Source organism: Ranitomeya imitator, chromosome 1 (genome assembly GCF_032444005.1).
Source record: "Ranitomeya imitator isolate aRanImi1 chromosome 1, aRanImi1.pri, whole genome shotgun sequence".
NCBI classification, from domain to species: Eukaryota; Metazoa; Chordata; class Amphibia; order Anura; family Dendrobatidae; genus Ranitomeya; species Ranitomeya imitator.
In genome coordinates this window covers 41,345,721-41,357,842 of record NC_091282.1, presented here as the reverse complement: position 1 = coordinate 41,357,842, position 12,122 = coordinate 41,345,721, and the positions used below count along the sequence as shown (strand labels likewise).

The 12,122-nt window shown below is 44.2% G+C and overlaps 1 protein-coding gene across 1 annotated transcript in view; it reads right to left on the bottom strand.

Annotated features, from left to right (window-relative positions):
* Positions 1–12,122, bottom strand: part of DCC (DCC netrin 1 receptor) — a 1,008,503-nt gene that overhangs the window by 58,028 nt on the left and 938,353 nt on the right. Inside the window, exons 24-25 of the mRNA XM_069745998.1 lie at positions 5,852–6,078; positions 3,987–4,103 (exon numbers count right to left, since the gene is read on the bottom strand). Of these exons, the coding sequence (XP_069602099.1) occupies positions 3,987–4,103; positions 5,852–6,078 (344 nt within the window). The remainder of the gene's footprint in view (positions 1–3,986; positions 4,104–5,851; positions 6,079–12,122) is intronic.

Below are 12,122 nucleotides of genomic sequence, written 5' to 3'. Positions count from 1 at the left end.
GAGACTCCAAGTTATGGATATTGGGTCAAGAGTTTGGAGTCCAACTAGTGTCTAAGCTTCCAATTAGTTGGATTATCAGATCTTCATCCACCACTGATGTCACTGAGAAACTTGGCCATACACTTTTAGATAGCTGTTGACCATCTCAATCCTCTATACGCATGCACACTGCTTGGCCAGGTGTGCATGTAATCTTATGGGAAGAGACGAGTAAGGGTACCGTCACACTATACGATTTACCTACGATCACGACCAGCGATATGACCTGGCCGTGATCGTAGGTAAATCGTAGTGTGGTCGCTGGGGAGCTGTCACACAGACAGCTCTCCAGCGACCAACGATGCCGAGGTATCCGGGTAACCAGGGTAAACATCGGGTTACTAAGCGCAGGACCGCGCTTAGTAACCCGATGTTTACCCTGGTTACCAGCGTAAAAAAAAACAGCACATACTGCCGGCCGTAAAGTGAAAGTGAAAGCACGTCACCGCTGTGCTCTGCTTTCACTTTACGGCCGGCAGTCACTGAGTGCAGGAAGCAGACGGCAAGGGACCTGACGGACACCAGAATGTAAGTATGTGCTGTTTGTTTTTTTTTTAGTTTTATGCTTGTAACCAGGGTAAACATCGGGTTACTAAGCGCGGTCCTGCGCTTAGTAACCCGATGTTTACCCTGGTTACAAGCGAACGCATCGCTAGATCGCATCGCTAGATCGCTAGATCGGTGTCACACACACCGATCTAGCGATGCCAGCGGGAGATCCAGCGACAAAAGAAAGTTCTAAACGATCTGCTACGACGTACGATTCTCAGCAGGATCCCTGATCGCTGCTGCGTGTCAGACACAGCGATATCGTAACGATAACGCTGGAACGTCACGAATCGTACCGTCGTAGCGATCGAAATGGCACTGTGTGACGGTACCCTAAGCCAAGGTAAGATATCTCTGACAGTAGTTTATCAAGCCTGAAAATAAAAGGATCGGGCATGTTGAAATCCAGCTGCTTGTTCCTTCTGCTTGGAGAGAATCGGGAAGCACCACAAATTGGTTCCAGACGTCATAAATGTATGGCTGACTTTAAACATGGCATCATGGTATCATACTGTATATTGGTTAGATTTATGCATCAGTATATATGATAAATGACAAATTATTAAAATTTAATTAAAAAAGGGCAATATTTGTTCGACTTTTTTTCCCACATTAATGCCTTGTAAAGATATTTGTGTTTATTTTTTGCTTTAAAAAAAAATCAATCTTATTGCATGAAATCTGATTGAACATTATATAGTCGTCATATTTCTTCAAATCAAACTAATTGTTATTCATTTTGCTGAAGAATGGAAGATTTGTCTCTATTGTCCTTGGCATGAACTCATACAATATTGATTTCCTCCCTCTCACAAGGCCAGGGAATCCATATCCTGCTTTACTTAACCCCATTAGTCGGCTTTTCACCATTACATCATAGTAAAGTGCACGTTATTCTTCTTAAGAATGAAATATTGCAGTCTTGTAAGGTACCAAAAAGCGTCAAAAGGGGCGCTACAAAAAAAATAAAAAAATGCTTGAGATTGTAAACAACTCAAGAGATAATATTAAAAAGCTTTGTCAGTGTAAAGATGAAGAGTTCTACAGTTTCACATATGTAAACCTGAACGCAGCTAGTCCTGCCCTCCACTGAGGAGCGGGTGCATTGCATCCTGTGTAGACAATGCTCTGTGAGCCTACTGAGGAGCGGATACATTGCATCCTGTGTAGACAATGCTCTGTGAGCCCACTAATGAGCGGATACATTGCACCCTGTGTAGACAATGCTCTGTGAGCCTACTGAGGAGCGGATACATTGCATCCTGTGTAGACAATGCTCTGTGAGCCCACTGAGGAGCGGATACATTGCATCCTGTGTAGACAATGCTCTGCGAGCCCACTGACAAGCGGATACATTCTATCCAGTGTAGACAATGCTCTGGGAGCCCACTGAGGAGAGAATACATTGTATCCTGTGTAGACAATGCTCTGTGAGCCCACTGAGGAGCGGATACATTGCATCCTGTGTAGACAATGCTCTGTGAGCCCACTGATGATCGGATAGATTCTATCCAGTGTAGACAATGCTCTGTGAGCCCACTGAGGAGCGAATACATTGTATCCTGTGTAGACAATGCTTTGTGAGCCCACTGAGGAGCGGATACATTGCATCCTGTGTAGACAATGCTCTGTGAGCCCACTGAGGAGTGGATACATTGTATTCTGTGTAGACAATGCTCTGTGAGCCCACTGAGGAGCGGATACATTGTATCCTGTGAAGACAATGCTCTGTAAGCCCACTGAGGAGCAGATACATTGCATCCTGTGGGGAGAATGCTGTGAGCCCACTGAGGAGCGGATACACTGTATCCTGTGTAGACAATGCTCTGTGAGCCCACTGAGGAGCGGAAACACTGTATCCTGTGTTGACAATGCTCTGTGAGCCCACTGAGGAGTGGATACATTGTATTCTGTGTAGACAATGCTCTGTGAGCCCACTGAGGAGTGGATACATTGTATCCTGTGTAGACAATGCTCTGTAAGCCCACTGAGGAGCAGATACATTGCATCCTGTGTGGAGAATGCTGTGAGCCCACTGAGGAGTGGATACACTGTATCCTGTGTAGACAATGCTCTGTGAGCCCACTGAGGAGCGGATACACTGTATCCTGTGTAGACAATGCTCTGTGAGCCCAATGAGGAGTGGATACATTGTATCCTGTGTGGAGAATGCTGTGAGCCCACTGAGGAGCAGATACATTGCATTCTGTGTGGAGAATGCTGTGAGCCCACTGAGGAGCGGATACACTGTATCCTGTGTAGACAATGCTCTGTGAGCCCACTGAGGAGCGGATACACAGTATCCTGTGTAGACAATGCTCTGTGAGCCCACTGAGGAGCAAATACATTGTATCCTGTGTAGACAATGCTCTGTGAGCCCACTGAGGAGTGGATACATTGTATCCTGTGTAGACAATGCTCTGTGAGCCCACTGAGGAGCAAATACATTGTATTCTGTGTAGACAATGCTCTGCGATCCTACTGAGGAGCGGATACATTGTATCCTATGTAGACATTGCTCTGTGAGCCCACTGAGGAGCGGATACATTGTATTCTGTGTAGACAATGCTCTGCGATCCTACTGAGGAGCGAATACATTGTATCCTGTGTAGACAATGCTCTGTGAGTTTAATACATCACCTGGTGTGTTACAATGTATCAATCTGAAGTCCAGGCTGTTGAGCTCACAGAGCATTGTCTACTCTACAACCACTGCAATATTTTTTTGTTTTACTTATGATGTCTTTCTTTTGTGGTTATATTGTATTTATTATCAAAAATCAGAATTATAATATGAGTCCCGGAATATTAAAAATAAGTATTATAGTAGGAAAATAAAATAATAATAAAAATCATACAAAATCCTAATAATTTGTCCCGTTAAAAAAACAAGTCCCCACATAGTCAAAATTGATGTAAAAATAAATGGTTTGTTCTCAACAGTCCAAAAAGGAATGTTCTCCAGCACCAAAGGAAATGGTCAAAACTTAGCCTTTAATAATATAGGGTAATAAAATTGGCAAAATGTGCACAAAAAAATCGTACTCATTTTGAGTAAAAAAATCATTAATCAATGCTGGTCAGGTGTGTGAATAATTTTGGAAGAGAGCATCCATTTTTATCCTTCTCAATCCTTCTTATCTGAATGAAGACTGCAATACCTAGCTTCTCCTCTGGAGGCGCTGCAGGGAAATTGAACCCTTAATGCTTGTTTTCTACATAGATAATAGCAGATTTGTTCTCAAGCTGTTACTTTAATAACTTGTATCTTGTTGGTCCAGTATGATATCAATTTCAAAGTCTGTCATGTGTGAGATCGAGTCCAACGAGATGTAAATGATCAAACATGAATCTAGATAGTTAATGGTGTGACACAATGAGCAGATGAGGACACTTACGGGCATTGTTGGACTGTGAATCCATTGGAATCATGAGTTTGGCTCGTGTGGCTCTACGTGCCGCTAAAGATCGTTCTAGAGTCGAAATGTTACTTCCAGCCTCATCTGTGTCCGGCCCTGTGGACAGAAGATCAGTTACGGAGGAATACTCAACAATATTTCTACAAGATACTTTATCATATTGAAATAATATTCATAGGAGAAATCATCAAGTGCATTTCAATCTTTTAGAACCTGAGGAGACCGGAAAGGTGTCTATATACAGTGGGGGAAACAAGTATTTGATCCCTTGCTGATTTTGTAAGTTTGCCTACTGACAAAGACATGAACAGTCTATAATTTAAAGGGTAGATTAATTTTAACATTGAGAGATAGAATATCAAAAATAAAATCCAGAAAATCACATTGTGTAAATTATATACATTATTTTGCAGAAAGAAATAAGTATTTGATCCCCAACCAACCATTAAGAGTTCTGACTCCTACAGACCAGTTAGATGCTCCTAATCCACTCGTTAACTGCCTTAAAGACAGCTGTCTTACATAGTCACCATTATAAAAGACTCCTGTCTACAACTCAGTCAGTCAGACTCTAACCTCTACAACATGGGCAAGACCAAAGAGTTTTATAAGCATGTCAGGGACAAGATCATAGATCTGCACAAAGCTGGAATGGGCTACAAAACCATAAGTAAGACGCTGGGTGAGAAGGAGACAACTGTTGGTGCAATAGAAAGAAAATGGAAGAAATACAAAATGACTGTCAATCGACATCGATCTGGGGCACCATGCAAAGTCTCACCTCATGGGGTATCCTTGTTCATGAGGAAGGTGAGAGATCAGCCTAAAACTACACGGGGGGAACTTGTTAATGATCTGAAGGTAGCTGGGACCAAGAAAACCATTGGTAACACATTACCCTGTAAAGGTGTAAATCCTGCAGTGCCTGCAAGGTCCCGCTGCTCAAAAAGGCACATGTGCAGACCCGTCTGAAGTTTGCCAATGAACACCTGGATGATTCTGTGAGTGATTGGGAGAAAGTGCTGTGGTCAGATGAGACAAAAATTGAGCTCTTAAGCATTAACTCAACTCGCCATGTTGGGAGGAAGAGAAGTGCCGACTATGACCCAAAGAACACCATCCCCACTGTCAAGCATGGGGTGGAAACATTTTGTTTTGGGGTGTTTCTCTGGTAAGGGCACAGGACTACTTCACCACATCAATGGGAGAATGGGTGGAACCATGTACCGTAAAATCCTGAGTGACAACCTCCTTCCCTCCGCCAGGACATTAAAAATGGGTCGTGGCTGGGTCTTCCAGCAAGACAATGACCCAAAACATACAGCCAAGGCAACATAGGAGTGGCTCAGAAAGGAGCACATTAAGGTCTTGGAGTGGCCTAGCCAGTGTCCAGACCTTAATCCCATAGAAAACTTATGGAGGCCGTTGAAGCTCCGAGTTGTCAAGCGACAAAATCGTAATGATTTAGAGATGATCTGCAAAGAGGAGTGGACCAAAATTCCTCCTGACATGTGCGAAAAACCTCATCATCAACTACAAGAAACATCTGACTGCTGTGCTTGCCAACAAGGGTTTTGCCACCAAGTATTAAGTCTTGTTTGCCAGAGGGATCAAATACTTATTTCTCACTGCAAAATGCAAATACATTTATACAATGTGATTTTCTGGATAATATTTTTGATATTCTATCTCTCAATGTTAAAATTAACCGCCCCTTAAAATTATAGACAGTACATGTCTATCAGTGGGCAAATTTACAAAATCAGCAAGGGATCAAATAATAATTTCCTTCACTGTATTATCTATTATATATTATCTATCTATTATCTATCTGTGCAGATTACCTGAATGTGACGCACTTTTGCTTCCTAGCTGTGACTCGGATTGGCTGTGGCTGACAGGGGTGATGTCTTGACAGCTCTGCCTTGGAGATTCTCTTCCTTGACTTTCGGATCCCACCGGCTTTTCGATGTTCTTCATTTCCATCTCTTCATGGTGGATCCAAAGGTCTGGTGGCCTCAGATCCTTTTGGCTTCCTTTCCTTTTACTGATACTGTGGGTGGCACGTTTTCTAAGAAAACAAAAAAAAAATGTATAAAATGTAACAAACTTAAATAGAAGAAAAATATAGTAAAAGCTTAAAAACAACTTCAGACGATGGACGGCTAGAGGCTCCCAAGTCCTCGGAGTGTGGGCACATGTGTCATGCCACTTCAGCACCAGCTGCTCACTGATCCATAGCGTATCTTTTATGAATATTGAAAATGCCAGTTTTGATCATCTGAATGTGAGGACGCTCTGTACCGGGGTGAACCTGCTGCTCTGACTTCATTCACAAAAATAAGTCAAGTTTTGAAAAGAATTTAAGAGATGATTTGTAATCTTCTACCACAGAATGGGATAATATGAGGTCAATATAATTCTATATATATTTCATTTCTCTAGATCTTTTATCTCGATTTTCTGTGCCAAGTTTTCAGTTCCATCATATATTGCGCATTAGGTCTACTTACTTTGATTGGGCCACCCCTCCAGAAGCCCAATGTCTGATGCAATCTTGGTCACCTGAAACAAGTTTCTCCATGTGGTACATAGGGTACATCTGTATATACCGTATATATTTGCACTTTATAGAAAAAAGTTTCACACTTCTCAAATTCAGGTTTCTCCTTCAGTTCCATCGCCCCCAGTGTATAACATCCAACCCTATTGCCCCAGTGAATAACATCTGACCCCATTGCCCCAGTGTATAACATCCAACCCTATTGCCCCAGTGAATAACATCTGACCCCATTGCCCCAGTGTATAATATCCAACCCTATTGCCCCAGTGAATAACATCTGACCCCATTGCCCCAGTGTATAACATCCAACCCTATTGCCCCAGTGTATAACATCCAACCCCATTGCCCCCAGTGTTTAACATCTGACCCTATTTCCCCTTGTGTATAACATTCAGGCCCATTGCCCCAATGCACAACATATAGCCACGTTGCCACCAGTATATAACATCCGACCCCATTGCCCTCAGTGTATAATATCTGACCTCATTGTCCCCAGTATATAACATCCAACCCCATTGCCCTCAGTGTATAATATCCGACCTCATTGTCCCCAGTGTATAACATCAACCCCATTGCCCTCAGTGTATAACATCCAACCCCATTGCCCCAGTGTATAACATCAACCCCATTGCCCCAGTGTATAAGATCCATCCCCATCACCCCCAGTGTATAACATCAACCCCATCGCCCCCACTGTATAACATCCAACCCCATCACCCCAGTGTATAACATCCAACCCCATTGCCCCAGTGTATGACATCTGACCCCATTGCCCCAGTGTATGACATCTGACCCCATTGCCCTCAGTGTTTAACATCTGACCCCATTTCCCCTTGTGTATAACATTCAGGCCCATTGCCCCAATGCACAACATATAGCCACGTTGCCACCAGTATATAACATACAACCTCATAGTCCATGGTGTATAACATCCGGCTACTTGTCTCCAGTGTATGACATCTGACTTCATGGCCCTCCGTGTATAACATCCAGTCCTACTGACCCATCTATAACATACAGCCCCGATGTATAACATCTGGCCCCATTGCCCCTAGTGTATAACATCCGGCTCCATTGCCCCAGTGTATAACATCCGACCCCATTGCCCCTAGTGTATAACATCCGACCCGATTGCCCCTAGTATATAACATCTGACCCCATTGCCCCTAGTGTATAACATCTGACCCCATTGCCCCTAGTGTATAACATCCGACCCCATTGCCCCCAGTGTATAACATCTGACCCCATTGCCCCCAGTGTATAACATCCGACCCCATTGCCCCCAGTGTATAACATCTGACCCCATTGCCCCCAGTGTATAACATCCGACCCCATTGCCCCTAGTATATAACATCCGACCCCATTGCCCCTAGTATATAACATCTGACCCCACTGCCCCCAGTGTATAACATCTGACCCCACTGCCCCCAGTGTATAACATCCAGCCCCATTGCCCCCAGTGTATAACATCCGACTCTATCTCTCCCGGTGTAACACATCTGGCCTCGCCCCAGTGTATAACATCCGACCCCATTGCCCCTAGTATATAACATCTGACCCCATTGCCCCCAGTGTATAACATCCGACCCCATTGCCCCATTGCATAACATCCGACCCCATTGCCCCTAGTATATAACATCCGGCCCCATTGCCCCCAGTGTATAACATCCGGCCCCATTGCCCCCAGTGTATAACATCCGACCCCATTGCCCCAGTGTATAACATCCGGCCCCATTGCCCCCAGTATATAACATCTGACCCCATTGCCCCTAGTATATAACATCTGACCCAATTGACCCCAGTGTATAACATCCGACTCTATCTCTCCCGGTGTAACACATCTGGCCTCGCCCCTAGTGTATAACATCCAGACATTCAACCTCCGGGGAATAACATCCGGCCTCATTGCCCCTGGTAAATAACGTCTGCCCCCTCGTTCCATCCGCCTTCACTAATATGTGACTGACCAGTTGGTGGGGCAGAGCTCACTGATACCAGCGCGGTCCTGTAATAGGGGCCACCACAGTAACAAGTGAATTCATGACATTTCTTCCTCCTAATTTTTCCCCATCACCTGTGAGTGATATTATTGAGAAGTAAAAGGACATTGCAGCAACACAGCCACTGAGTGTAGACCTCGAAATGTTACAGCGCGGAGGGCCGAGTGCTGAGAAGAGGGCAGAAAAGTCACCAAGGGTCTCTGCTGACCCCATAACTGCAGAGTCCAGACCTCCTCTGGTGTAACATCAGCACAAACACTGCACCTCTATCAGGAGCTTCATGGCCGAGCAGCAGCATGCATGATGCCGAGTGATGGATGGAGTGGTGTAAAGCCATCACCACTGGACGTGTTCTGTGGAATGATGAATATAAGCAATATCTGCTGTCCTTCCAAGAAAGTATAATTCTGCATCCTCAGACTGTATTGCCTATTCTTTTACATGGGACTGCCGGTAAACCTTACTTGCTAACTTTTTGAAATTCGCCACTTATTTTGGATTTCAGTCATGCATTTTTCTATAGGCTACACTTCTTTAAAAGACCTTTTGTCATCATATAGTTCTTAAACCATGAGCTGCACACGTATCCTGATCAAACTTGAGACCTTTACAGCAAGAACACGTCACCAGATTCCACTAGCGCCGAGGTGGCTCCGCAATGTGGCATTAAACGTAAGGGGGTGTTCAGAGCGGAAATGATTAAAGAAGGTCTAGGACACTTCTGGCATATCAACAAGATATGCAAAAAATGTCTAAAATATGTTTCCCACCTCTATCTCTAGACCTGGACCCCGATGAGAACTGTCGGAAATTGAGAGGTGGCTGCGCATGCGCAGCTTTCTCCATTCTTTTCTATGGGAGCTCCGAATATTGGCCAACATGGACACCTACCGGACCTCACGTCCTGTATGTCAACCTACAAATTCATCTCCGGGATGAGACAGAACTCATATAAAAGTATTGCTTTTATTACTTTTATGTTAATGTCTGGAATTCTAGGCGGTTAAAAACCTCGTATGACAAGTTTTCACATAGTCGAGACCTAAGTCAGAAAACATTTCCTTTCCCGACCAAACATCTAAATTGACTGCGCGGTGAAATTCTACTTCTCAATTCTTATCTCGCGTCTCCTTGTTACCCTGCCAGCTGCCGGGGAACGGCTGTCTTGGAACGGTTTCAAAAAGACGTCATTTCAGATATAATTCTTAACAAATTCTGAAACATTTTCCTTGCTGGCTACTAAACGCAGCCTTGCACTTTCTCTACGGTTCTTTGACTGCAAATTCGAGGCCAAGATTGCTGGAGGGCAGCAAGTAGAAAAGGTTGTTAAAGGAGACAGCTAAAATGTTAGGAAATATAAGGGCGAGATTAAAAACTGTTGTATCTAAGTGTACGTTCACATTAGCGTTTTGCGTGATTGCGTCGGGCGCCGCAGCGGCGACGCATGCGTCATGCGCCCCTATATTTAACATGGGGGGGCGCATGGACATGCGTTGTGCTGCGTTGTGTGACGCATGCGTTTTTTTTGCCGTAAGCGTTGGGCAAAGAAAACGCAACAAGTTGCATTTTTTTTGCGTCCAAATTTCGGCAAAAAAGGACGCATGCGTCGCAAAATGCAGCGTTTTAGCATGCGTCTTGGTGCGTTTTTATTTGCGTTGTGCGTTGCGTCGCCAACGCAGCAGCGCACGACGCAAATGTGAACGTAGCCTAAGGGATGATCCAAGTTAAAGCTCTTGGGTCTTGATCCACAATGTGAACCTAATATCGGCCGATATTCATCTCCTTATGTAACGTATGGAGCATTGGGCCTCCTCCGAAACAAGCACCTTTGGAGCATTTCAAAAGAAAAACTCCCTTCCGCTTACGCAAAAGAACTTATCAAAGTAGGTTAGAGCCTTCTCTTTAAAAAAAACAGGTCCTCTCAAAACAATCCATTTTTGTTGGCATTACCTCAAAACAATAAGCTGCTTCCAAAATATCATTCGACGGAAAGTGTTGATTTCCCCTACAGCACTCCAAGAGGAGAAATAAAGAACTACATGTATCATTGAAATTAATGTGCAGCCCTCCTGGTATATGGACCAGGCAGGTCCTCCAAAGCCAGACATGCAAAGGTCAAGAGATAAAGATCCTGAATAGGAGGTAACCTCTGATCATTCACAATTCCCAAATTGGATATTTGGAGTTTTACACTATACTTGAGAAATTTATGTTAGTTTCTTTTAGTTTGGGGCAGTGTCCATTAGTAAATCTGATGCGGTTTTTGCCATTCAGTATATATCGTGATCTTTTTTTTTTCAATTTTTAACATCAGAAAAAAAATACTTAAAAGGTTATTCCCAACCGTGCAAGTTAACACCTGGTCCTGAGAACAAGGCTCTAAAATGACCCACTAAAATGGATGAGTAGCCGGGTATGTACAATATCACCCCATTAGTGATGAGCGAACGTGCTTGGGTAAGGTTTCATCCGAGCATGCTCGGGTGATATCCTAGCATCTGGGCGTGCTCGTATATTATGTTCCAGTCCCCACGGCTGCATGATTTGCAACTTCAGACAGCCTCAACACATGCAGGGATTGCCTGTCTGTTAAGCCATCCCTGCATGTGTTATGGCTGTCTAACAACTGCATATCAAGCAGCCCTAGGGACTCGAACATAATATATGAGCACGCCCAGATGCTAGGATATCACCCGAGCATGCTCGGATAAGACCTTACCCGAGCACGTTCGCTGATGGCTACACAACATTTATTGCTTATGGAAGTCAATACTCATTCTACAGGAGGAGGAGGTGAGCTGTGACATCACCTATTGTGAATGGTGGATCCTGTGTTATTTACTGTATATAGAGGTGTTATCAGTCATTGTACAGGGGGAGGAGGTGAGCTGTGACATCACCTATTGTGAATGGTGGATCCTGTGTTATCTACTGTATATAGAGGTGTTATTAGTCATTGTACAGGGGGAGGAGGTGAGCTGTGACATCACCTATTGTGAATGGTGGATCCTGTGTTATCTACTGTATATAGAGGTGTTATTAGTCCTTCTACAGGAGGAGGAGGTGAGCTGTGACATCACCTATTGTGAATGGTGGATCCTGTGTTATCTACTGTATATAGAGGTGTTATCAGTAGTGTTGAGCATTCCGATACCGCAAGTATCGGGTATCGGCAGATACTTGCGGTATCGGAATTCCGATACCGAGATCCGATATTTTTGTGATATCGGGTATTGGTATCGAATCAATAGGGATGTGTAAAATAAAGAATTAAAATAAAAAATATTGATATGCTCACCTCTCCGGCGGCCCCTGGACTTCACACTGCTAACCGGGAGGCTTCTTTGTTTAAAAAGCGCGCCTTTCGGACCTGTGAATGACATCCCGGCTTCTGATTGGTCGCGTGCCGCCCATGTGACCGGCACGCGACCAATCAGAGGCCGCGACGTCATTCGCAGGTCCTCAATTCCTAGAATTAGCAGTTTTGTGAATGAGAATGACGTCGCGGCTTCTGATTGGCCGCGTGCCGGTCACATGGGCGGCACGCGACCA